This window comes from Poeciliopsis prolifica, unplaced genomic scaffold, assembly GCF_027474105.1.
Source record: "Poeciliopsis prolifica strain line A6 unplaced genomic scaffold, Auburn_PproV2 SCAFFOLD117, whole genome shotgun sequence".
NCBI lineage: Eukaryota > Metazoa > Chordata > Actinopteri > Cyprinodontiformes > Poeciliidae > Poeciliopsis > Poeciliopsis prolifica.
In genome coordinates this window covers 5,001-32,891 of record NW_026562492.1, presented here as the reverse complement: position 1 = coordinate 32,891, position 27,891 = coordinate 5,001, and the positions used below count along the sequence as shown (strand labels likewise).

Below are 27,891 nucleotides of genomic sequence, written 5' to 3'. Positions count from 1 at the left end.
ATACAAACTACTTTCTTGTGGAAACATTTTGAGGCACAGATAGCGCTGCAGCTGCAATCATATATCAAACTGGACAGCGGCTGGTACGAGAAGGGTTTGCCATATATCTGCCTTTGGGGCTCTTTAGCAGGAGGTAATAAAATTAACATTAAGACAGCCCACACAAAGGAAAAGAACACACCTCCTAATACATATTTTAAATGAGGAGAATACGCAGTCTATAAAAAAATGGTTCGTTTCACAGCAGAAGTTGGAATCTCTTTGTGCTGAGTGAGAGTTTCCCGGAGGATGCATCTTCTGTCTTTTTTACTCAGTTCTTTGTCTCTGTTTTGTCATGTCTTGGACTTTTGATGATCTAGGTGAGATGCTTGTTGTAACATTCTGAACTGCATTGAATTTCTCTGGATAAAACTCTGAATATCTGAAGTCTGACGTCGTATGATTGCTCTTTTCTCTCTGCACACTTACACAGACACAGGAATTCGGGACAAAGAATTAAGTAACGAGCTAAATCAAGTTACTCCTCTTTTTAATTCTTAACAGCATCAAAGCGCCATGGCAAAGAGACAGCCGGCCTGCAGTTCTGCTCAGCTTTTAATGGAAACCCAGATTGCGTCGATAACTTCCTTCAGATCATCTGACTTGTTGACTCTGGTGTGTCTCACCTTCCACCACAACAAACCACCTCACAGATTTTCTACTGAGGTTAAAGGTCAGAGGAATTGGCTGACTAATCAACAGGAACACGATGGACATTGAAGCAGCTTTTGGAAGTGTGTGTAGATGCTTTGAGATAATTATAAGCTTGCATTGATGCTCTTTTTCACAGTATTCTAATATTCTGAGACTAAATTTTGGGTTTTATTATTTGTAAGCAATCATTAACAACATTACAAGAAAAGGCTTAGAATATTTAAATGCTGATTTTATACGAGTTTCACTTTCTGAGAAATGAATTGATTTTTACATCATATTCATATTTTCCAGAAATATATTAGTATGTTCAAGAAGAAAGTCCTATTCTTTTCTTTAGTTTGCTTTAGTTAGTTCCCAATCTGTTAACATTCAGTTTTAACAAGCTGCAAGATGTTTTAATAGGGTACTAAGTCAAGAGTAACTGTTGTTAGAATATCATTGAAAAGTTAATTTAAATCAATTCAAAAAGTAAAATGTATGAATTTAATCCCTTTATATTCCTATATTTCCCTTTATATCATCTTATGTCTATAATTTTTCTCTCATCAAAAACCTACCTGGGATGTTGCTTTGACTTGTTCATGGATCCTGAATCTGGTGGCAGCCAATCAGGGCTGGCGGCAGGCAACGTTTTACCCAAAGCTCTTCCTGGTTCCAGCTAAGTGGTTAAGCTAACACTTTAACAGTTAATTTCTGGTCTAAAATTTGAAATTTTATTGCTCCAGTCTAGGTGAAGAGTGAAAGTGAAGCAACAAAAACAAAATTAGTGAAAATCAAATTTAAAAACTATTTACAAAAATCATGCTTTGAAAATAAAACAACATCTATCAGTTGGGCTTCTATGCTCACCTCATAAATACAAATTGTGGAAGAGCCACAGTGCTGGTTCTGTTGGATGTCAGTGCAGCATTTCACACTGTTGACCATAACTGGAGAACTTGGTCAGATTCTGGTACAAAACTTGAGTCTTACTTAAAGAACAGGGATTTCTTTGAGTCAATAGGTGACTTCTCATTGGAGCAGCTGATCATTGTTTATACATTTAGAGGTCAGATCTGACCTCAAGGCTCAATACATGAAACTGGTTAAATAATATGAGCATGCTCACACTTGTCCATATTATAACAAGAAATAAGATTAGTTTAAGTATGCAGATGAAACAAAGCACTACATGACTATTCCAGCAGGTGACTTCAAAGCCATCCAAATCACTGAATAAATGCTTACAACAGATAAATGTTTAGATGTGCCAAAACCTTCTCCAGCTGAACAGAAACAAATCCAAAATTATTTTCTTTGGACCTGAAGAGAAACAATCTAAAGTCAACACACTTTAGATTGTGTTTCCAGTTTGTGTTTTACAACTGGAGTCAACACTCCAGTTGTAAAAACTGGAAACTCATCCATGTGTTTATTTTTAATAGCATTGCAACAGAACATCCAGAATACTGCTGCTGGAGTTCTGACTAAAACCAAGAAGGTAGAGCACATAATCCAGTTCTACAGTCCTTACACTGAGAGAACAGACTTTAAAACACTGTAGTTAGTTTATGAATCATAAACTAACTAGAGTGTAAACTAACTACAATCATTATCATTGCATTATTCTTCTCTGGTTTGGCTCTTGTCTACTTTGTATCTCCAGTCAGAACCAAATATAGAAAAGCAGCGTTCAGTTTTTATGCTCTAGAACTATGTTCAAGAAAACTGCACAACAGGCAAATCACTAGGTTTCTTCAAATCAAATTTTACTGATTTAATCTTTGATGAATATTCACTGGAAAATATATACATTTTGGTTTGGATTACAATTTTTTATTATTTTGTTATTAAATTTTTATTTATTTAAAGCAATATAAAGTGTCCTTTTTTGTTTTGCATTGTGTTTATGTCAGGTAAATCACTTTTCCTTGTTCCTAAAATGTGCTATGATCTTGAATTGATCATAGCATATTTTATGATGTGCAATGTGATGTAATGTCCCTTTTATACTGTCCCTACCAAAACTAAATCCTCTATATGCCTGTATACACTGTGCTGTAACCACATTTTGGAGAAAATATTTGCACAGTTATGACATTCAACAGTTATTACATGGCTTTGTTTGTACAATAATGTTCATCAGGCAGTCCTGCTTCCCTCTTTCCTCACTTGATCTCCAGACCATTTTCCCCTGACGTATGTAAGTGTTGGAGGTAAATGTCCCTCCTGCTGGCATCAGGTCATGCTCAGTGGGCGGGGTGGAAGCTCTTTACCCTCCTGACTCCCTGCTGCTCTGTCCATTCTGCTTCATGTCAGTTCTGTTCCTACTTAGTTCAGGACGTACAAGTGAATACCCTGCAGTTCTAAAAGCTTTTCTCTGAAAACTACAGAGGAGTGGCTATTTTTCATTTGTTTGTATTGCACTTCAAGAAATTACAATATGCCATTGTCACGTTCCCTGTCCATTACATCGCTGAGTGGGCTGTTGCCAGCCTGGGAGGACGATGAGCTGCCCGTGGAAGACCTGATGCTTTTTGAAGTGGCATGGGAGGTCACCAACAAAGGTCAGACATACTGCAACTCAGTTGTTACTGCTTTATCTAAGGTCTTTTACTTTAAGACATATTTCTTTAATCCTTAACCAGATGAAACTGGTACAGCTCCCCAGTTGATCACAAACTTATAAGTATAATTGTGTTCAGTGTATGGGATAAAGGTAAAATCACTCTGGTTTGGCAAATGAAGATTTCCTCACAATAAGAGTAATACATTCTCTGGGATTGTTTTCCTAAAACATAATCTTTGCTCTTCAACAAGTAAATATTGCTCCACAGAGCACAGTGTCTACTCTCTCTGTGGAGTTAAACATTAAGCTCTAGATAAGTAGCAGAGATGGGACCCGCTCTATGTATTGTCTTCTGTTTTCTCTTCATCCCATTTAAAAGAAATGATTTACTGTGGATTGTGATTTCCAGAAAAAAAACACACATCAAAAAACAAAATTAGAAAACAAACCAATGACAAAGTTAAGATTCTAAAAACTAAATGTTTATTTTTTTTGTCCAAATTCATACAATAGCTTTTATCTAAAAAATATTGGTCTTAGAAATAAAATTGCCACAAGTACAGATGAGATAGTTAAAAAAAATACATTTTCTAATTATGAAACTTAATTTTCAATAATTATATCCAATAATAAGAAGTTCCGCCACACCACTGACTCACTGTCATTCAACCTAAAATGGTCAAATTATTATTATTATTATTTTTAGGTCTTTTCACACCAACCAGCTTATAGCCACATATGAGAACAGGGAATAATACTATTTGGTGATGTTAAAGTAAAAAAAAAAAAAAACCTGACCACTTGTTTAATGCAAAGATATGGAGCTCCAAGGGAGACACATTGAATTTCTTCATATTATTGTTTTCACAGAGGTTTTCTGTTCCCTGGCAATGATGATGTATTTACTAGTCGATTCATGTGGGCCCTCAAATACTGAAAATTTTTGTGCTACTATATAAGGTTTAAAGCATAGATAAAGTTTTACTTCTTTTTCTTTAGGATACAAACCTCCCATAAACTTTCTTGTCTCATTTCCTCTAAGCCATTTGATGCAGGCTGATACAGTTGGGTACACTATTTAGTCTATATCTTTTGTGAAAGCAGCTCATACAAGCAACCTCCTGCATTAATCTTGGGCCCTCTTCAAAGGTATGCTACATTTGGGATGGTGCTTCATAGCACAATTCATTTACTGGGGGACAGAAAACCGTCACTGCTTGCAACAAATACAAGACGTGTTAGTCTACAGGACATCCCATTTGTCATCGCAGTAGTATGACACCATGTTAGACATTTGGGTTTAACCCCAAAAAATCAAACTGGTGATGGACCTCTGCTGGACCTCAATAGTCTAATGAGCCATACCAACCAGAGCCATTCTGCTCAGTGGAAAAGATATGTCTAAGTCCTAACTGCTGTGGATTGCAAAGGTCTGTCCAGATAACAGGGGTTCTTCCTCAATTTTATTCATCCAAAAGAAAAATGTAGAACAATGACTATTTGCTCCTTTAATTAAGTGCTTGATTCAAAGTGGTGACTTGAACTATCCTGAACCCTGAACTGTTGTGGTATGCAACAGTTCAGGGCTCAGACTGTTTTTCTTCTATTATACAAACTGATGAAGGCTGGACATCATTAGTTATCAGAATTTGGTATTATATTTTAGTCATTTCTGCTCACAAATAAGACTGGAAAATGTGTTTGTCTTTTCAACACGTTAGTTTACAGTGTCTCAAATGTAAGATTTCACAAGAAATATTTGAAGTTATTATTTGTGAGACTTGAAATTATTGATTTCTTCTTAATTCTAAATGATTAGCAGTAGAAAAAGTACTTTTTCAACTGGTGTAGTTATACTCGCACGAAAACAGTGTGCAGGAATATAGAACATATTTGTATTTATTTATGCAATTTATTTTTCACTTTATGAACTTTCAGTTGGAGGAATTTACACTGTCATCCAGTCTAAAGCTAAGGTCACAGTGGATGAATGGGGAGAGAACTATTACATGATGGGACCGTACTTTGAACACAACTTCAAGACACAAGTGGAAGGCTGTGTACCACCCAACCCAGTGATCCAGAAGGCAATGGATGCTCTTATCAACAATGGATGCCAGGTGTGTGTGTGTGTGTTTTCAGTTCTGGTCATAAGCTTAATAATGTCATATCACAAGATGTTCAATAATACAGCTGAGACCCAATATTTGGATACAAAGAAGAAAAGTAAACAATCTTTTTTCTCATTAAATCTGACCAAACCTTTCCTGTTGTAGATAAGTTACAATTAAAAAAAAAACTCTACACCCTACATTTTTGTGTGAATATTAGTCTGATGAATAATCTGACATTTTAAAGAGTTCTTTTATTCTAAATAAGATATAGGAAATTAGGGGAAATTCCTTCTAAGTGATGATTTGACGATTCCAAACCTCTGTTGGGAACACAAATATAAGCACAGAGGCTCTGAAACAGGGATGTCCACCTCCAGTCCTACAGGCCTGCTGCCATGGCAGTTTCAGATGTGTCTCTGCTCCAACACAGCTAACTCAAATGGTCAAATTACCTCCTCAGCAGGTCAGCATTCTGGAGAAGCCTGTCAATGAACCATCAGGTGATTCAGATGTTGAACCAGGGTAAGAACTAAACATCCAGAATTTTGGCCTTTGAGGAATGACTTTGGACACCAATCATCTAAAACATTTTCCAGTCTTCATTCATTGAAAACATAAGACATAAAAACTTTAGTATGGCATTTTAATATGGTTATAGGCTACTATATACTATGGTTATATTTGTACTGAACTATATTTAACACTTTGGGGATTAATAGTCTATTCTATTCTATTCTTCCTATTGTCAATAAATTGACAATAAAAAAAGGCAGTTTTGAAAACATTTAAACTTGGTTTAGTACTTTCTGAACTCTGTCTTCTGCTTCAGGTTCATTTTGGTCGCTGGCTCATTGAGGGCAGCCCTTATGTTATCCTGTTTGACATTGGCTCAGCAGCCTGGAACCTGGACCGATGGAAGGGGGACCTGTGGGAGACCTGCCACATCGGTCTGCCGTATCACGACCGAGAGGCTAATGACTCTCTCATTCTGGGCTCCTTGATCGCCTGGTTCTTTAAAGAGGTTTGACTTTACCAGTGAAGTCTAGCAGTTTGAAAAATTCAACATGTCCCTCCCCAGTTCAGTTAGGGTAGGATTAGGAATGTGTGCTTTCACAATTTGTGAACCTTTAACATCTACCTATCTTTTCTTTTTTAGCTAACAGACCACCTTGGAGACAAACCCAATGTTATCAGTCACTTCCATGAGTGGCAGGCAGGGCCTGGGCTTATTCTCTCTCGCTCTCGTAACATTCCAATGGCAACAGTTTTTACTACCCATGCCACACTGCTTGGAAGATATCTTTGTGCTGGGAATGTTGACTTTTACAACAACTTGGATAAGGTAAGAGACCAGTGTGCTTGGGGTAAAGATAAGATCAAAACCAATCAGCAGCGGCCAAAATAAAGGCATACATGACAGTACAAATGATCTATTCTCTTTTTCTGTGGGGGGACATTTGATAAAGGCTGCCCATGTCACTGCACATAAAGACCATGTTTTGTTGTCCTCTGTTAAAGTAGTGGGTCTGTGCACAAGAACACAGTACCTCTCTTTGGCTGACATCTCATGCAGCTGACCTGGGCTCCTCAGAATCAACTTCAAAACTGCAACTTCTGATGGTTCTGGAACAAAGGCCTAAGTCTTAAGCTAGACTTAAACAGTTACCTGAATTACTCATTCCTGCCTTGGCATAGTCATACTTCCTGTGCCTTGTTTGACCTTTGCGAAACAGGTGAAGCCAAGATGAACTGATGGTGCTATGTCAAGCTGGGAATTTTGTCTTATCTTTTGTGGGAGTAAAAAATACATCCTGTTGGGAGTAGGGGTGCTGCCAGGAATCTTGGGCCCCATGACCAAAAATTACATTGGGTCCCCCTGTATACCTGCTGTCACAGTTTCATGAGACTATATGACCCATCAAAAGCATTACAATTTTAAAGGTTTGCGACTGCCTTGCTTTCTTTGGTCCAATACTGATACTAGCACAGCATTTACTGCTAGTTAATTTTATTTTATTTATTTCAATTTTTTTTTCTCCAAAGAGTTTTTACGTCGCGAGTGGCTCGTATTTTTGACAATAGGCAGACAGAAAGAGGGGGGAAAACACGCGGCAAAGGTCGCCGGGACCGAACCCACAACCGGGAGTCGAACCCACGACGTCCGCATCGAGAACTAAAGCCTCCAGACGTGGGCCGTGCTAACCCCCGGAGTCACCACAGCACGCCAACTGCTAGTTAATTTTAAATTCAACAGCCAACATACTGTGTAAATAAAAAAATGCTATATAGTTGCATTTAATTTTATTAATGAAATATGTTTTTTCCATATTTGTTAAACCATGATGTGATGGTTTACTATTAGACAGATAAATTGTGTAAAGATGAATCTCCTCCACCTCCTTCCTGAACTACTAATACTGGCTAAAGTATTGCGCCGTTCTGACCAAAAAACAACCAATCAGAATCATAAGGTTGTTCTTAGTGTTGACAATCAATCCCATTCATGCTGATATGGTGATTAGAGCTGCTGCTGACTGACTTATCTGTTGTTAAGTGTGATAAAAGGCACAGGGGCAAGTTAAATACATGAATATGTTCCTTCATTCATTAAATGAAATGGAGGCAAGTAGTAGTCTGTAGCTAAGCTAACTATGCTAAATGGTTGATAATCACTAGAGGTGTCTACCCTCTTCTCTTGGAGAAAAACTGGGTTACAAATTGACACTCGTCTTTTTTCTTCTGTTTCTCTATATTTTTGAAAAACTGACGTTATTTTTTTTCTTAGCAGCATAGTAAATGCTAAGAACAGTCGTTCTTGTCTTCCAGTGACTGCTGCTGAACACCGTCACCATCAAACACTCCAAACAGGAACTAACCATTTCATCCAGATCCAGGGGGATCTGGATCTGGAAGAAATTTGGATGTGTGTTTTCGGTCTGGGAGGGACAACATTTAATTTTACAGCTAAAAAATATTTTTAAAAAGGTGACATAATTCATTTTATTAACAGGGCCCTCGATTTTTTTTCTCTATTTCTATAAACCTCCACCGAAGGGTCCTGTCGGCCAGGGGTCCTTGGAATTGTCTCAACCCCACCCCTTCTATATGCCGCCTACATGGGAGTAAAACTTAGACCAAGCTGAACAGAAAGTGTAATCTTTTAGGGTAATTTTAAATTCCATCCACAGTGACAAATCCCAATCACATATTGCGCTAGAATTATTAGACAAATGCAAGTTGGTTGCAATGAAATGTGAGGTGTTGAGGTACAACTTGCCTTGACTTTTTAATTGGTTTCAGGTTGATATGTTTTTTATTCAATATATTTATTGGTATTAACAAAGTAACAAGATTACAGGACAGTTATCTGATCGTCGAACAGACCGCAATGGCCAGTTGACGTCGGTTGACGCTGGGAGTGGGATCTTCTATATGGTCATCGTCAGTGAGTGAGTCCAAGCCAGATCGCAGTTACAGATAGATCCCAAGTTACGACTGTCTAACTATCATGTATGTGACCGGAAAACAAAACAACAAAAAGCAGTAATACCCCAATCCGACCCACCCCAGGTTAAGAAAGATAGAAAATAGGACAGCAAATGGACAGATGGAAAGAGAAGAGAAAAAAAAAAGTTAATATGTACAAATAAAAACAAGTAAGAACTAAATGAAATATTCAACTCCTCCGCAGACTGCTGGAAATGAATGATCAGGGTGTATTAAGTCGCCTGAGCACCAACCAGTAGGCCCAACCACTGCCACGGAACAGGCATTAGCCTGCCATTAACTGCGTCCAGTGGTGTTACTCAAAAGTTCAAGGAATGGCCCCCATGTCCCAACGTATCTGAGTACATTATTATTGAGCGCATAGCGTATTTTTTCAAGGTGCAAACAGGAAGCCATGCTATTCAGCCAACATTTAAAGGAGGGGGTGAGGCAGACTTCCACTCTGTCAGCATGACGCGTTTAGCCACAACCATTCCAAAAGCAAGAGCCTGTCGAGTAGATAAGGGCAGAGCAGAGCAGGAGTCAGACATCCCAAACAGGGCAACAAGACAGTCCGAAGGTATCTGTTGTTTGTATGCAGTTTGTTAGAGACGAAAGATCTCAGACCAAAAGGTCGTTAAATAATGGCAGTGCCAGAATTGATGCCCAAGAGTGGCCTCAGGGTGTCCACATCTGTTACATGCACTTGAATGACTTGGGAATATTTTATTCAATCTTGCTTTAGAGTAGTGCAAATGATGCACCACTTTAAACTGTATTAGTTGCAATTTGGCATTAATGGAGTAGTTTTTTATTCCCAGCAACACGCAGTCCCATAGCACAATGGAAATTGTAACTCCCAAATCCCTGGACCAGGCATCTCTGATATGAGTGGACGACGTCGGCATAGAGAAAACATTCACAAACATTGAAATTAAAAGTCTGGAGGTGGGGGGTTTAATAAGAAGATAATATAAAACACGTTGCGCTGAACGTTGATTTGTGCTTACAGCAAGTTGGCTTGCAAAACTCCTGGCCTGCAGATAGCGAAAAAAGTCATTTGGGGGCAAATTGAATTTAGACTGTAGTGAGGATATGATGAGATCTGTTTATTGACAAAAAGATCCTTTAGAGAGGAGAGGCCCTTGCCTGACCAGCGTTTGAAGGCAGGATCCGAGAGGCCCAGCTTAAAGCAGGGGTTATGACACAAAGGGGCATAAAGAGACAGGTCTTGGTTAGGATTAGGGTTAGGTTAAATTGCTGAGTTGGTAAGAGCGTGAGAATGCATAATGTTAAGTAGTCGTCTTGTGTTGGAGAAAGAGAATCTTTCTGGAATGAATCCAGATTGATCTGGATGTACCAAAGCATTGATGTGGGAAGACAACTGGTTAGCTAAAACCTTAGCAATAATTTTCTGATTGGAGTTAAGCAGGCTCAAGGGGCGATATGATGCCACATTAGTAGGGTCTCTGTCCTTTTTAAGTAAAAGACAAATATTGGCATCATATAGAGACTCAGGGAAATGCCAAGCCTCCACAGAAGACCTGACCATACGCAGTATGAGTGGCGATACCAAATCAATGAGTTTTGTAGAACTCGATACCAAAGCCGTCAGGGCCGCATGCCTTTCCACTAGGAAAAGAGCGGATTGCTGCCCTTACCTCCTCCAACTTCACATCACCATCTAGTTCAAGCCTGGCGGCACTTGTCAGAGTTGGAATGTTCAATGGCTGAATAAATTGTATGATATCCTCTGTAGATGCAGTTGTATTGGAGGTTTATTGTTCATAAAGTCTATTGTACTTTTGAAAGAAAGTTTCGTTTATTAACATATGATCTGTCAGAAGCTAACCCAATGGAGAAAGTATCTTATTGATGGCTCGCTCGGCCTGCATTCCCTTCAGCTGCCTGGATATTATTTTATCTGCTTTGTCCCCAAGTTCAAAGTACTTCTGATGCAGCCTCTGAATGCCATCCATAACTCTCTCACCCAAAATACAATTATATTCATACTTTAGATTCACAATAGAAGTAAATATGTGATCTGAATTGGAGCTATGGAGTGCGTCTTCCACTGTGATTAATTGCTTCTCAATTTCAGCCAGATGATCACGTCTGACTCTTTTAACATTGGATTAGGATATGTTTACATTTTAGTTTGTATGAATAATTTACATTATTAATGGATCTGAAAAAACAACAACATTTAAGTAAAATCATTCTAACATCCCTCAATTTCCACCCACACCCCAAAAGAGGAAAAACAGTCAATGTGAAATGGCAATCGTTTAAAACTATTGATATTTAAACCCATAATGAGGAAGAGTAAGAGTAAGTAAATGTAATTCATTGAACTGTTTGAATTTGTATGAATCTGAAACTTCCCTCCATGTTCATTGTTCTAAAAAATGACCCAGTTTGCTTGTAATTCACACCACAGAGCTATTAGCAACACGGGTAATCAGTAGCTGTCAGACTGATTTGCACATTCAAAGGTTTTGGTATTTTAAAGTCATTTAGAGCATAATTAGTAACTTTGAACTGCCTGAGGATGGTTTACTGTGATGCTTGTAATTGGCCCCACCGCTCACATCCTAAAGGTCAGCCCTGAGCCGCAGATTGCTCACTGGCTGAATAGATAATTGACAGATGACCGCAGGCTACAGTTGCCTGTAATGAAGTCTATTGATAAAAATACATTAATACCTTATGAGACACCATAACTTTAAGACACACTTCTTGAACCTATAAGTAATGTATTACTATTATTATTATTATTATTATTATTATTATTATTATTATTATTATTATTATTATTTTTAGACATTACATACAGAATTGATTAAAATGACCAGAGGAATTACAATACCTGCTCCTTTCTCTAATTTTGCCTGATTTAGAGTCATCAAATAATTTCCTGGCTTGTTTTGTGAGTCATGTCTCCTGGTTCCTGTCACATCTGGTTCCCCTTTACCAAAACCATAAAGTCCAAACCTTTTATGGTCTGATGTACCCAACTGGGATTTTTCAGATAACTTTCCACCAACTGGCAATGCATAATCAAGTCTATCAACAATAGATTGATTTCAATTTCAATCTAAATTGGACTCAAACTGAATTTGAATTGTACACATTTATAAATGAATTAAATTGAAATTTCAGAAAAAATCTAAATGCTTGAATGAGGGTAACCAATAAAATGAACGAAGAGTCCAAAAGTTCTGGTATGTTAAGCATAAAGTTTTAGAAAAATAATAATAATGTAAAACATTATTCCATTATATTGATTTTTACAACTTCTTAAAAAAACAGAGCAGCCAGAAAAACATCCAACAAAACAAAGGAGTTTCCAAAGTAAGGTGTTGCTGTGACCCGTTTGGAGAAGAGTGTGATGTTAGAACTTGCTGAGCTTCAACATGCACAATCCTGTACAGATAGAAACTGTCCTAACAACTATTCTACTTTCATTTCTCTTTGAATTTATAGCTTAAAATTGAATCTGATATTTTTGTGTGCTGGTAGTTCAATATTGACAAGGAGGCAGGAGAGAGGCAGATCTACCATCGGTACTGCCTGGAGCGAGCAGCGGTGCACTGCGCTCACGTCTTCACCACAGTGTCCCAGATCACAGCAGTGGAGGCCAAACACATGTTGCACAGGAAGCCAGGTGGACGTCTCCTACACCACAACAATGATTATTTCCATCGAAATGATTATTTCCATGTAAATTGTATAAAATACATATTAATACATGCAATTGCACATACAGAGTATTTATATGGATACAATTAATGAATGAGACACATAATTTCAATCCTTTGTCTAAAGTCTACAGGTAAACTGGTTCTGTGTTTTAAATCATTAAATATATTTGAATTTGGATAGTAAATACAAAATGTATTTTTGTGATCATTTGTTTATTAAGGAGGAATGACTATCAAAACTAAACTGGTTCTGTTTGAAAAATACAGCTGTTCTTTTAAAGTCATGAATCAACTGTAATTGATTCATTACAGCTCATTACTGCCTGAAATATTGAATCAAGAAATCAATTCATTTTATTTGATTACACTAATTCACAACAAATGTCATCTGGAGGCACTTTACAAAAAACTAACACATTTCATTTCAATCACAGAAATGAGAAACTGTCCACAGCAAAACCATGAGAAAGTCTCCCCAAGGGCATTTCGAGATATTTACAGATTCTGAAAGTGTGAATTGTGAATTTTCCAGTAATGTCAAACAAAACACCATGCTCAGTTAATTATTCAAAGTAGTTTGAAAAGTTTGTGTCTAAGGAATCCCAGCAGACTAGATTCAGTCTTGCAGCATTCACTCCACCTGGTTAAACATCTAGCAACAATCACTTATCAAAGACTTTACCACAAACTTTACATGATAGAGCAGAATGCACAGGAAAAATCTGATGAACTCATATAGGAGGATTTCTGATGTTCATTCAAGTAGAAAGTTAATATCAGGACAGAGAGAACAGTTAGCTGTTTTTGTAATAATACAAAAACGAGAGAAGGAGAAGAAGAAAGTGAGAAAAAGTGGGTGTCTGTCTCACAGACTGAAACTGGGAGCTGGTTCCACAGCAGAAGAGCTTGAACAATAGATCTGGCTGCCATTCTGCTATCAAGAATTCTAGCAACCAGCAGGAAACCTGCAGTCAGAGAGAGAAGTGCTCTGTTAGGAACATATGGACCAATCAGATCTGATGTTTGATGGAGCTGCTTGTTAAGGGATGTGAATAGGAGAATCTGAAATTCTATTCTGAATTTCAAAGAAAATATAAAATAAGAAAATCCTTGTAACTTGTTTAATATGGACTTTAAATGACATATCCCGGTGTAACATAACACCGAGGTTCTTTATGATCACAGGTTGATTTAATGCCCACCATGAGTCAAGGGTGAAGTGTAAATGTTAGATAGATGAACAGAGGCAAACCTTCCTGGGAGTGACTGGCCTGCAAAGTTAGCTGTGTGAGCAACATGTACATGAGGGTGATTGAAAGTACTGAGACTGGCTCTGATTGGTTGTTTATGCCTGAGCGCTGTATTTCTGCAGATAGCAGTAGGACCACAGGAGCTTGATTTGTTTGTCACAGATTATCTGTCATATTATACTGTCAGAACACAGTAATAGTTTTAACAAAACTGTAAAAAAAACCAACTTGCTTGATAAAAGTCACTCATTTCAACTTTAACAACTATAAAACTCTGGAATGAATGAAAGCTGCTGAAGTAGGCATCAACTTGTGCAGCAAAGGACTCAGGTTAAGTTTTTTGGATAGTTTTTTCCCCCCCTTAATATATGAAATTATTTGAAAACTACATTTTGTATTTACTCGGGTTATCTTTATTTATCTTTAAAATCCTCTGACATATTTTGAGTGTGGCAGTAAAGCGAAAACAGCTGTAGGCAAATACTGAGTCTCAGTGTTGTTTGTACTTTTCTTCCACCAGTAGCGTAAAGTCAGCTCTGTTCTATTTAACTCTGGCGTAGATGTGGTGACCCCAAATGGGCTGAATGTGAAAAAATTCTCAGCCATGCACGAGTTTCAGAACTTGCACTCCACTAACAAGACTCGCATCCAGGAGTTTGTCAGAGGACACTTTTATGGGTGAGCATGAGGAAGCCTTTAGTTCAGTCAGTAAGCTGATAAAGCTGTTTGATTTTAATGCTGCCTGATCTAATTCAAACAGCTCACATCATTCTGAGTTAAACTGTGATACTGCCTAACTTTTGTCAATTTGTAAAATTTCATTGTGGCAGACATCTTGATTTCAACTTGGACAGAACCCTGTTCTTTTTCATTGCTGGGAGATATGAATTCTCCAACAAGGGAGCTGACATTTTTCTTGAATCGCTCTCTCGACTCAACTACTTGCTGCGGGTGAGGACCTTCCAGTCAGAGAATTTGTGGTTCTCCATCTTGTGTTTTCCAGTTTTATCAAGCCCACATGAATCCCTCATGACTTTCTCAACAGGTCCACAGAAATGACTTGACTGTGGTGGTTTTCTTCATAATGCCAGCCAAAACAAACAACTTCAATGTGGAGTCACTGAAGGGGCAGGCCGTGCGCAAACAGCTCTGGTGGGTTCCCTTTGAAATATTTCAATGTAAACGGTGACAAACCTCAGCATATCTCCATCAATGTCACAGCTTTTATGTGTACGATAAGTACTTTTAAAGAAACATTGAACTGTTTGATCTTTGTTGCTCACAGGGACACGGCTCACACTGTGAAAGAGAGGTTTGGTAAAAAGCTTTATGAATCTTTGCTGACGTGAGTATAAACAATTTGTGAAGTAATTATGGTTATGTGTAAATAAAAATCCTTTAAATGTTTCTGTTTTCTGTCTTCAGAGGAAACATCCCAGACATGAACACCATTCTAGACAGAGATGACTTGACAATTATGAAGAGAGCTATTTATGCTACACAGGTACAAAATTTAACTATTTGTATTGGAATTTATTTCCCGAAATAATGTATTTAGTTTTATAACAGGTGAATTTTCCTGTGGCCTTTGTTTATCGTACTAAAAGTTTGTATAGTCAAACTTGGGCAATAATGGTCTGACTATGTCATCACCTTAAGACCGTCATCTAATCATTTTGAGATAATGAATGAATTTTGTTATTTGCATGTTAATGTTGGGATAGCAATAACAGTTGCTCTCCTCTCTGCTCTGTTTATATTCGGTCTCTTAACATAACATTGAAACGCCTATTAAATTTTAAAGCTTTACTTTTGTAAAGAGATCTGGATTAATTAAAAATTCTTTTAAAGATGAAATTGCATTTTAACCTTCTGTCATTCTGTAGAGTCTATTTGTGATATTGTGATCAGTGGCTGGTGATACAGCCTTTTTCTGGGAGGATTTACCAAAGCAAAAGTGTTATTCAAGTGTCTTAACTGTTAATTAAAACCAGTATGGAATTAATGCCAACTTTCACTTTGGACTGTGAATCAATACAATATCTGTGTTAGAGCTTGATATACCAGCAAAGTACCAGCAAAAGGTCATTCACGATTAAATAATTGTATATTAGTGGAGAGGTTTTGTGGGTTGAGGTACAAGGCTTATTGACTACATGTGTCAACAATGATTGGAATGAAACTCTTTGACTGAAAAAGAGCAAAACTTTGTGGGACTTATTTTTCTCTGGCTTTAAAGGTCATGGAAGCCATGTTACAGTAACACTGAGCAAAATATTTAAATGTAGACAGACAAAATACTCTATTGCAAACTTTCTAATGATGCCAAATAAAAAACTGAAGATGTGACCATATGGAAGGTGACACTCTGCATGAACACACCAATGATGATTTAACTTCTGTGCAAAGCTGCATGCTGGGATCATCCTGCAGTCAGTGCTGCCATGGGGATTCCCGCAGACACCGGCTGGACTTCTTCTGAACTACCTTGATCTGTAAACCTTTCTAAATCTGCTTTTGTGTCTGGAATTGCTATGAAGCAAGCATGATGACACTAGCAATGTGCTTAGCCCTACAGAGTGCTTAGCCCTACAGAGACATACCCTGAAAGACTTGAACCCTAGCCTCAAACAACTCCACACCACTGTAGTTTTTTTTTCATTGAATAAATAAATAAAACTAGACTCTTATGTTCACTCCCTTTTGACAGTTTTTAAAAGCTTTTTGTTGCTCTGTCACATCAGATCTAATTTAAAAGCACTAGAGTTTACAATCATGTGAGTTGATGCAATGTAAAAAGGTTTTGCAATATAGTCATACTGAATGAATGGACAAAAGATTCACAAATGACAGCAAATATCGGCCTCAATGTATTGGTTGACGTTGCCTAAAAGAATTAACATTTTACTTGGTTTTCAGAGCCTAAAACTAGAAACTTTGCTCACTGTACGTCTTAATGATTTGTCTCAGAGGCACAGTCTTCCTCCAGTGACCACTCACAATATGCAGGACGACTCTGAAGATCCAATCCTGTTCAACGTCAGACGCATCGGTCTCTTCAATTCCAGAAACGACCGCGTCAAGGTACATTAAACATTCTGTCTTTTACAACATGCGGTGCTGGGGTCAGTAAGTCCCCACTTCTGCCTCTATTAGTGCACTGTTTTTATTTGATCTCTAATGATTAAAATAATGTCATATTTTGTTGTCTAAATGCAAGTACAATACATTCTCTTATCAAATGTATTTGACCAAAAGTACAGAAATTATGGCATGGCATTCAAATAGTAATCATAACAAAATGCCAATTTGATTGGGAAGAACTGTTACTCTTCCCAAAATGCGATGATTTGCAAACACAAATAATAATAAAAAACATGAATTAAACATTTATAGAACATTAAACACTAAATGTAGGAAGAACATACCTGGAAACTCAAACACACTAACTTGGTTGAAGGTAGATGCTGTTTTTATAGAAGATTGGAAGGGAATAGTTTAAAACTTTTGTCCTGGAAAAAAATTACTTTAAGATTACAAGAGAAAATTTGAGAAAATCTGAATGAAATATCATGGCCATGGGTGTTATGGTTTTGATTTTGGCTAAAAAAATATACAAATCTGTTTTTTTCAGTCCATATCTAACTTTTTCATGGTAATCTGATCAGCCCAAGTGTGATCTTTTCAAGCCAAAAAGAAAAAAGAAAAAAAAGCTGATTTCTGTGACTTCTATATGAGATCATAACAAAACAAAAGAGGAAAGTAGCCTAGCTTACTGAAAAACCAGCTAGACCCATTGTGTTCATGTGTTCTCTCAGATCATCTTCCATCCTGAGTTCTTGTCCTCCACCAGCCCTCTGCTGCCAATGGATTACGAGGACTTTGTCCGAGGCTGTAACCTTGGAGTTTTCCCTTCCTACTATGAACCGTGGGGATACACACCAGGTAGACTTTGACCAGCAAACTGTGGCTCATGCTGTGTGAGCATGGGACCTTTTCAATAATAATAAACTGGTGCAACAAACATTCGAAAACATTCATCTTTCAGGTTATGATTTGTTGTAAGGCATCATGCACAACTGTGTTACAGCTACAATTACAAATTGGACAAGTCGTAACACAAGTCTCTGTTGCAGTTTTCTTGTTTGTAATCATTGAGATACATTTTGTTAATGTACTTGTCTTCACAATCCCACCTTTAAGCATACATGTGTGCTGTGTGTGTCTTTTCCAGGTGAGTGCACTGTGATGGGCATACCAAGTGTTACCACCAATCTTTCAGGATTCGGCTGTTTTATGGAGGAGCATGTCTCAGACCCTGCTGCCTACGGTAATACACACACAGACGCTTCATTGCTTCATCTTTTTTCATCTCAGATCAGTCTTCCTTCAAACCTCTTTTCTATCATAGGTATCTACATCGTGGACCGTCGGTTCAAATCTGCTGAGGAGTCCTGCAACCAGCTGACCCAGTTCATGTTCAGTTTCTGTCAGCAGTCTCGACGTCAGCGCATCATTCAGAGGAACCGAACTGAGAGGCTGTCAGACCTGCTGGACTGGAGATACTTAGGAAGGGTCTGTTTCTAACACACCGAGAAACAGCTTAACTGCAGGAGAGGCGTTGGTTTTACAATGACTTCTAAATAAATACATCCCAGTAAATGAGTGTAATGGTGTTTTCAAAAACCAAAAATATGACAAGCAATTAAGCTCCAATGACTAGAATGGCACTTCCTTTTCTCTGCTGGAGATGTGCAAGTGATGCACAGGTTAACTTTGTGTTATTGTTGCCAACAAATAAATATCAAATACTCTTTTAGAGTGGAACAAATTAAATGAACAGTCCCTACAGAAAGTACCCATCTGATGATTTTTTTTACCCTATTAGTTGCTTTTGCGGATCAATCAACTATCAGTAAAAAATAAGGAATAGCATTAATATTCACCCTCCCAGTATGTATTTATCAGGTGGCTCTCTGTAAGGATCGCTCACTTCTCCATTCTTCTAGATAAACTGTTTCATCTGTCAGCTTCGTAGTTTAGTCCCTTGACATTTGGCATCTGTCTCTTTAAGAAGCTTCTCAAGCAGTTCGACACCCCTGAATGGTTGCCATGGGAGATTCAAGGATTTCTCAAAGTTTTAAAAAAAATCAATTTAACATAATACTCCCCTTTAAATAATTTTATTTGCCATTTTTATCTCAAAATCACTTTTGACTCTGAACCCACATAAGGGAAATTGTTGTCAAATTTTGATTGTCATAAAAGCAATAAATGATAAAACATCAAAGGGAGTGAGGACTTTGTATAGGAACTCTATAGAGACATATTTTCACTATTAACTTGATTTTTGTTTCAAAATCAAATTGAACAGCTATAATTGTCATAATATTTGTGATTCTTATTTTTACTCTGTGAAAAAAAACTAAAGTAAAACATTACATACAAGATGTTTTGATGGACTTTTTTGGCATCTATTTTTTTTGTGACAGTTCTACACACACGCCCGTCATCTGGCACTAAGCAGAAGTTTCCCAGACAAGTACAAGATGGATAACAAAGGCCCTCTAAAGGCAAGTAAAGAATTCCCAAATGTTTCCCTTTTCTGTGAAGTTTCTCCAAAGAGCAGGAAAGAGTTCCTGTTGATTTAATAAGGCATTCCCAGGTCAGGTCAGCCATATTCCTTTCCTATTTAAGAAACTGCTCTGGGTAAAATGATGGCATAAAAGTTGTAGATGGTAAGACTGCTAATGAAAAGGACGTTCTGTGTTTTCTTCACAGACGGAGGGTTTCCGTTATCCTCGACCAGCTTCAGTGCCTCCATCTCCCTCTGCCTCCCTCCATTCCACCCCGCACCATAGTGATGATGATGATGATGATGAGCCTTACAATGAAGAAGAGGAGGCAGAGAGGGACCGCTTGAACATCAAGGCTCCTTTTATGCTGGGATCAGTGCCAGAAGGCAAGAAAAAGCAGCCAGGAGAGTCAGGGAATTAAAATCAATAAATTAAGTTCAGAATCTTTACTTGTTCCACCGACTGCCCAACACATTCAATAAACTTAGAGATTAAATGACAATTATCATTTTACTTGTACTTTCACAAAACTTTAATTGTACCAGTCAGGATGCATGAACAAAAAGATGCTGTTCAAAATACTTCAGGAAATGATTGGATCTGTCTACCCTTTATTTCATAAACATTGTCTTTGTTTTTGTTAATTATGCAAAAGCTATGAACTTCTGAAATTTAAACTTCTCTTTGACTCTTGCTGTTTCTCTAAACTGATTAGTTAGCTACATCAAATAAACCAACAGACCCATTCCATAAATTAGAATATTATTGAAAAGTCCATTTATTTCTGGTTCTGGTCTGCTCTGCGTCCAGAACCAAACATGGAGGAGCATTCAGTTTTTATATGCTCCTCTTTTATATGCTCAAACCTCTAGCAACATGAAGATTCTTTAAATCAAGGCTAAAAAGCAAACGCCTCCAGATGCTTTTGACTGATAATACCTGGACCATTGATCCATATACCTGATGTATATTTAATGGAAACAATCCTTTATTTTGATGATGCTATTTGCAAAAATATAATGTTTGTTGCATATTTGCTGTCCCAACATAATTACTGTCATGTTTCGATCATGTGAAGCAGGTCCTCAGGGCTCACAGGGGACATGTTTTAGATGTGTCCTTCTGCAGCACAACTGAATCGCCGCCTTTGCCTGCCTGTAGAAACCTGCTAATCAGCCACTCATTCATGCCAGGTGTGCAGCAGCAGGTCTGGGCCCCATCAGCTCCTCAGAGCTCTGATGCAAACCACTTCGATCTGCGTTGTTGCTGAAATGTGCTACACAAATAAACTTGACTTTTACACAAGTTTTCACTGTTAATGAATTCAGATTGTATGAATGGGCAGTGATTTTATTTCAAACATTTAAGTCAACCTCAGACCTAAAGTGCAATAATCCCCAAGTGTTTATTAAAATATCATTTTAAACACAGTGAGATAATGCATATTTACAATGCAGCTTTTTGACAGTGTTGCACCAAACACAAATACAAAAATAATGAAATATGATGATTATTGTTGATGTCAGAAGTATTCTCTCTTCCACACTGGGAAATACACCTCATCTGGAGCTTCATCTGCAAGGAGAGAGAAAAAAGAGGCAAACATCATATCATAGAACACCATAACCCTAACCCAGTTCTGGAGAACAGAACAGCAAATAACTTTTGGAACAACACCAAGAAACAAGCAGTCAGACTGAGTGCTCACCTCCCTCTCTGGCTTGCTGCAGGATCTTCAGCAGCACTGTGGCCGCCTGGCCAACACTCAACTTCTCTGTGTTTTGACTGCGGGTCTCTGAAGGAAACAAAAAACAAAAAGGACACACACATCAGAAGTCCTCCAAACAGCTAAGTTCTGATTTCAGGTCTGAGGCGGATCGTGGGAACTCTGACTGTTCTCAAACTATGAACAAAACTTCTTCAGAATGAACATCAATTGAGCTCAACTGTGAACCAAATAAACATTGTTGTACCTAAGTGCAGCGTGTCATAGACATCTCCTTCCTTTCGGTCCTCAGAGATGAACCTACGACCCTCTGACAAAAAGTATTACAAGTCAGTTTAATTTCCTTACAAATTCAATTTTTTTCCTCTTTAAATGTAGGCACAAGAGTTTGGATCAAACATGGCCATTCTCCAGCTGTGTTAGTAAAAACAAACAATTCATTCAAATATTTGAGGTTGAATATTATGACTTAAAGTGGCTCATAAATTTTTTCATCCCTTAAACATGTTCACATTTTGTCACATTATAATCACAGCCTTCAGTGTAGTTCATGTGATAGATCAATACAAATACTGGAAGACTTATGAATGGTGGTGTTGGAGTTTCACCAAAATGGAGACAGGAACTCAGGATAATCATTAAATGCATAATATGCATTTATGAAAGAAGGTATTATGCAAATTCAAAGTTTTTGAGCTGCATGTTTATGTTGCAAAGTCATTCCGTCATCAAACACATAATCAGTGTTGCATGACCTAATTTTCCAAACAAGGATGCTGTATTTGAAGGTTTTTAATTGTATTTAATTTTGAAAGTATTATCACCAGACCATTTTGAATCATGTTATTTTTATTGTTGTGTTCTTGTAAAGTTTTCTTTCTTGCTAGAAGACTCACTCATCTCACTGTAACCAAATCTACAAGATGGTATAAATAAAATTGTGTGATGGATATATTGATAGATTGATTCGGTGGAGGCAGATAGTTAAAAAAAAAAGGAAACTAAAGAACAGAAAGAGACAAAAGTTTAAAATTTCCTTCTGAATTTACAAAGAATGATGAAGCAAAGCTAAGAAAGAACAATAAACAAGCATGTGTTGAACCATAGAGCCTAGAAAGAGATTAGTGGTTACCCTAGCAGGTTGCAACAGTTAAAATAAAAACACAATACTGGGAAGGTTTCAGTTCTGTTCTTTCTATTGCCAACTCTTTTCCGTTTTCAAACTGAATGATTTTCCTGATTATTATTTTGTGTCCTGTCCAGTCTGTTCTTTGAGCCTCACCCAGTCAGTGCAGCCCACCTGACAGTAACATAATCATTTCTTAATAATAAACTTGATCATAAATACGTTTCTATACAGTTCTCTAACTAATTTGAGTTGGCATTTTAATAATATGATGACACTGAAAATACTGTAAGAGCAGGTTGTACTGTTGTAGTTTAACATAGAAATCGTTTGTTATTTTTGTCTTGAAATTTTGGATATTTTTTCAATCTTTAATTAGTTTTATCAATATTTTTTATTTACTGGATGTTGATTCCTGTTGGTTAATATCTAATGAGCCCAGATTTTCAGACAGAATGCTGTGGGAGGACTTCAGTGGACTTCAGTGTCCTCATCACAGATCAGAGCTTGAGCTCACTTACTCTCACTGCTGGACTTGGCAAACACAAGCACCCTTCAAAATATTTTCACATTATTTATCAGCCTGATGACATTACACACTGTCAAATGACTCATTGAAGACCAGAAATATGACAAAATGTGAAAAGGTTTCAATGATATGAATAAATGACAACAATGATATAGTTTTAAAATAAAATAAAACCCTAAAGGTCAAAGACCAAAAACATACGTGTTCCTTTTAAGTACAACATCGCCTGCGGAGTCCAGTTTCTTCGTTGAAATGAGCCCTGAAGACAAAACAAAGTTTTATCCAGTTTTTAATTTTGCAAATCAACACTTTTATTCATAAAAGTAAAAAAAGACAAAAACCAAACAAATCAAAACCAAAAGAAATAGTTACTTTTGGCACGCTCCATGAATGTGAGATGAAGGATGCAAGCAACAAAAGGGTGAGCAGGTTGGTCAGACCCTGTGGGACATAGACAAGTCAAAAAGAGAACTCCAATCATCACCGTGCCAGCTTCTACAACAGTGTTCACATTTTAAAAAGGCCCCTGATTCACCCATAGAAGATTAAAGAATAGCTAACCCATAAAATGGTTAGATAAAAATATTTGCATCTGAAAGCTCAGTGAAATATTTGAGGAATTTCTAAGGTTCAGTTAATTTTCTTCAATTATCTTAAAACTTGAGTTTTGAAAGAAAATATGTTCAACCATTTTTGTACTCTGCAAATAATCACTAAATGTTCAATTAAATTAGAATATAAAACAAACATGAATATGGACATTTGTATTTTCTTACCTTTATGGTGCCAGACGTCATGTTGGCTTGGTGTCTAGCTCAGCTGACAGAAACAGGATCAGGTAACTGCTACTGCTGGTTCTCTGTATTTATACCCTGATGAAGAGCGACTCCTCTGTGCTTCATACTTCTTCCTAATGCCAGCACTAATAGGTCACGCCAGCATGATAAAACGGGGGCGGGAAGGAGAGTGGAAGAAGAGACTCACGGATCAATTCCAATCATTCTGCTTCTTTCTATGAAAGCTGTTAACTGTAAATCTTTGCTGAAAGAAGTTGCCACCAGCTACGTTATGTCCTCTGAGTAGTTTTTCGAAATTAGTCAAGCTCTGCTCTCATGAAACATAATATTTAGACTTGGTTTCAGTTTCAAACAACCAGAAGTACTGCATTTGTGTGCCTGTTCCTCAGCTAATAAGCCTGAAAATTGTGTTAGAAACTGGGTTTTTTTTACTCTTGTGGAGATTTTTTTGTTGCATGCTGCTCCCCTCTTCTTCCACTAGATGGTGCCAAGAGGCTGCTCTACCTGGAGGTAGGTTGGTGTGAATCAATGAGTTGAACTTGCATATCAAACGAGCATTTGAAGGTCTGACTGTTAATGCAAAGCGAAAAACTGACAATTCCATCTTGAGTTTGATAAATACCTAAAATCATTTCATTCCCTTCACATAGCTGCCACTCCCTCCATTCATTTCAAAAATTGCTCATTTGGAATAACTTAAAAAGTAGAAGTGCTCGTTTTTACCAAAGTTGTTGTGTGTACTCTCTCCAACCCTCTGCAGGTACCAACCACTTCAGCTCACTTCTTTCATATAGCTGCTATCTTAACCTAGTCAAAGTCTGGCTAAGAATTTCCGATTGAGCTGAGACTTAAGAGGGTACCTCAACTTAAGCAGATTTTATTCCATTCTTACTCAATTTTAAAATGTCATCTCTCAGTTTCTGTTGGATGAGGAGTTTTATTGTAATGCTTCTCTGAAGGCTGGAATTTCTTTTAAAAAAACATCATTTATTTAGTTTCATTTGTCTTCAAACTCATTTCTTATCAAAGAAATTACAGTTCAGTGTGATGATCACATGGTGCTTTGTGTTTTTTATATCAGCCTATCAATTTCATGCCCCTCATTCCCGTTATTTCCTGCACCTCTGTGCAGGAAATAAACTCCTCTCAGTCACAATCACACTGCCAGATTATTTAACGCTTTCAGCAAGTAGTTTTCCAGCACTCCAATCTCGCCCTCATTGTTACGGCCACGTTTAGTTCCTTGGATCTTCCCACTTTTGCCCTTGTCAGACTTTTGCTGATGCCTATCTTATCTCAACTCAATGTTCAGCTTCACTGCTTTTGCAAACTCCCATGGATTCTGCTGTTGCCCCCATTGTGCATAACCTCCAATTGTCTGACTAAGAATTCGGATCTGGAATTTTCTTCTTCTGCTGCTTCATAACGTTAGTGCGCTGCCCAGCATCAGCGCTTCCCCTTTCCAGGCACTTCCTCCTGAGCCCTGCGTCAGCGCAGCATCTGTTGTGGCTGAATTTCTGTATCCCTCTATTCAATCATTACATTCAGCTTCAAATGGCATCTCAGAGCTTCTGCTAGGTGCCAGAAATGTGTGTTAACGCCATTCTGACATTCTGAACATCAGAAATGGACTTTAAAATGTCAGTTAGCATTTCCCAGAATGCATTGCACGGTGAGGTTTCAAATTTTAACTTCTACTTTTTTTCTGTGCGCAAACTCTAAGAAACCATATACTGTTGTGATCCGCATGAGCTCCTCTGTTTATGAATTAGAATGAGCTTGAAAACATGTAGAAAATTGGCACCATGAGTCAGAATGGGCTGTGCATTGTTGAGCTGCTGCCTGCTGCATCACAGAATATACTTTTCATGTTTATGCCTTTAAATCTGCTCACTTTGTTAACGTGGTCAGGTATTCTTTCATGAATCACATAAACTGAGCATTCTAGGACTCTTACTGTATATGATGCCACTATAATGGCTCTGTTTGCATTCCAGATCACACCTTGCTATGGCTGCTTATGTTCATCCTTCCGGTGGACATAAGGCCATGGAGAGCCACAACAAACTGGGAAATATGGGTGCTCATGAAGCTCCCCTACTCCAGGTTTACCTTGGCTGGGCTGAATCAGACATAGAACCAGGCATGGAGCTTTACCTTACCACCTCATGAAGCTGTGTACCCACCCCTACAGAGAAGCATGGTGAAGCCTTAAAAGATGTATGTGCGAAAGAAAATGAAGTGGCAGCTTGATGTGGTGCTTTACAAAAAGTTGGAGCCAGCAGCACTTTGCGGCTTATGGCCACAGTATCTTGAGAACACTTGATCTCGGAAACTAAGCCGGGTCCGGCCTGGTTAGTACTTGGAAGGGAGACCTCCTAGAAATACCAGGTGCTATAAGCCTTTTTGTGCAGGAGGACTTAAAATGGGAAATATGGGTGATTAAGTGCTCCCATATTTCCCATGTTAAATCAACCTCTATTTCCCCATATTCAATCCACCAATATTTCCCATATTATGTGCTCCCATATTTCCCTATTGTAAATCCACATAGTTCAGCTTTAAAATCTCATCTGAGAATCTATTGGATGAAGTACTTCCTTAATAATGCTGCTTTAAATGCTGGAATTTGGTTTCAAATCTCTGCTCTTTTAACCATGTTTTATTTCATTTGTTTTATCTTCAAAATCCATTTTTAAGACAGAAAACACTGCTCTTCTTCTAATCTCATATCTGAGCTTGTGCTAGGAGCCAAAATGTGTTAATGCTGATCTCAACATCAGAATTGCACTAAAATGTCCAGGATTGGATTGTATAAAATCATATTTTAGCTTCTAGTTCAGCAGTTTTTGCAGCAATCCCTAACAAACCACATCGTGTTGTGATTAGCATGAGCTCCTCTGTCAAACTAGATCTTTTAGAAGGAGCTAAAACATTTATGAAATCTGCACCATGAGTCACAATGAGGTGTTCAGAGTGGAACTGCTGCCTGCTGAGATGGATCCCATGGTAGCAGCTTTGGGTAAGTCTCTTCACTTTGTGATTGTGATTATAACCCTTTGCTGTTACTGAGCTTTCTAGGGGTCTTGCGGTGTATGATGGCACTAGAATTGCTCTTTCCTCTCATTTCAGGGCTGGTGGTTTGAATCCTAGTAGGTGCTTGAAGACCTTGAAGGCAGAAAATTACTGCAACTGGTCCAGGTTCTTTTTCCCTGGGAGGATCATTGGGTAGCAACACCTTGCTTTTGCTCATCCTTCTGGGTAACACAACGCAACAACCTGGTGGAGATCTACTGGTGTGCAGTTCACTCTGCACTGGGAAGCTAAGGTCAGTCAGTAAACTTGCAGGCTTCCAGTCTTCAACACAGACCAGTAGAGAATCAACGGAGAACTCTTCTGCTTCCTGGGCATGCTGGTTCCACCTTGCGGTGTTAACGGACAGTGTGTTTTTAAAACCAGGGGTGCGGTACGTATCAGCCTTCCCAGGTTCCGCCTATAGGAACAGCACGTGGGAAAGGTGACTCCAGGACTCGGGAGTCTTAAATGCAGTCCAGTCTTCTATGAGGAATAGCCTCACACACAGCAACATGCACTCCAGCTGGTATTCTCTATTCAGTCCTACAGCTTAGAAATGCAGAAGGAAAGAATTTTAATTTCAGAACATCTTCAGCTTAAAGTCAATAGTGTTAACTTCCTATGATCTGAGCTCTAACATTGCATGTAATATTATTGCAGAGTTAGGTCCCAATCAGCCCAAATAAAATTCTTTAGACATGATGTAGTGGGTGAGAAACATTTATATATCAGGAGATTCATTTTAAATGTCAGAAAACAGATTCACAATTCATTAATGAAATCCAAAACTCTTTAGTTTCTGTTCAAATTAGGACTATTTCTGAGCTCCAAAACAAAATGATACACAGTATAGCTGTAACTCTTTCAGCAATGTGGCCTATTCAAAGTACTGCTAACAGGTAGGCTAAGATCTATCTCCCTAAAGGGTAACATTTCTCTAAGCCAATTTCATTGTTGCTGTTCTAAACAACAACCTGAATATATTATGACATTTAATTTTATTCACTCCAAACCTAAAGTCCTGGGCATGCTGGATCTCTGCTTCAGGAGGTGGGCCGTAGTTGTATGGCTCTGTTCATGGACGATAGGTTTATATATCGTCCATATATCATTTCCATCCAAACCATCTAAAATGTTTTGGATGGCTTGGTTTACCATAACTTTCCACTTATGGGATCATGCTTATATTTATGTGCAAACAGCCTTGTAACAATTTTAATCTGCCAGTTAATCTGCACCCTAATTTTTGGTGATGCCCTTTAAC

The 27,891-nt window shown here is 37.9% G+C and overlaps 2 protein-coding genes across 3 annotated transcripts; one reads left to right on the top strand and one right to left on the bottom strand.

The window, feature by feature from the left end:
- Positions 1-2,972: 2,972 nt before the first annotated feature.
- On the top strand, positions 2,973-20,679 carry gys2 (glycogen synthase 2). Its single transcript, XM_055024248.1, has 16 exons — positions 2,973-3,242; positions 5,183-5,364; positions 6,188-6,379; positions 6,515-6,700; positions 12,367-12,511; positions 14,359-14,476; positions 14,629-14,749; positions 14,844-14,950; positions 15,084-15,143; positions 15,224-15,302; positions 16,769-16,882; positions 17,617-17,743; positions 18,033-18,128; positions 18,210-18,373; positions 19,291-19,371; positions 19,580-20,679. Exons 1-16 carry the CDS (start codon positions 3,119-3,121, stop codon positions 19,793-19,795), a joined length of 2,112 nt encoding a protein of 703 aa, XP_054880223.1. The 5' UTR covers positions 2,973-3,118; the 3' UTR covers positions 19,796-20,679.
- Positions 20,680-20,731: 52 nt separating this feature from the next.
- Positions 20,732-23,617, bottom strand: spx (spexin hormone). 2 transcript variants are annotated; one of them, XM_055024249.1, is made up of 6 exons: positions 23,532-23,617; positions 23,128-23,196; positions 22,957-23,014; positions 21,348-21,410; positions 21,083-21,169; positions 20,732-20,949 (listed from the first exon to the last, which is right to left on the bottom strand). In XM_055024249.1, the coding sequence occupies exons 1-6, from the start codon at positions 23,550-23,552 to the stop codon at positions 20,897-20,899; spliced, it is 351 nt and encodes a 116-aa protein (XP_054880224.1). In that variant the 5' UTR covers positions 23,553-23,617; the 3' UTR covers positions 20,732-20,896. The 2 variants fall into 2 exon arrangements, with proteins under 2 accessions (XP_054880224.1, XP_054880225.1); XM_055024250.1 differs by lacking the exon at positions 21,348-21,410.
- Positions 23,618-27,891: the final 4,274 nt, after the last annotated feature.

Bases quoted from the DNA above. Each gene is read 5' to 3' on its own strand.
- gys2 (XM_055024248.1), top strand. From the start codon at position 3,119: ATGCCATTGTCACGTTCCCTGTCCATTACATCGCTGAGTGGGCTGTTG. The intron at 15,303-16,768 runs GTACAAAATTTA...GATTTGTCTCAG, and splicing joins GAGCTATTTATGCTACACAG to AGGCACAGTCTTCCTCCAGT. The intron at 18,129-18,209 runs GTAATACACACA...TTTCTATCATAG, and splicing joins CTCAGACCCTGCTGCCTACG to GTATCTACATCGTGGACCGT.
- spx (XM_055024249.1), bottom strand. From the start codon at position 23,552: ATGACGTCTGGCACCATAAAG. The intron at 23,015-23,127 runs GTAACTATTTCT...TTTTGTCTTCAG, and splicing joins ATTCATGGAGCGTGCCAAAA to GGCTCATTTCAACGAAGAAA. The intron at 21,411-22,956 runs GTATGTTTTTGG...ACTTTTTGTCAG, and splicing joins GTTGTACTTAAAAGGAACAC to AGGGTCGTAGGTTCATCTCT.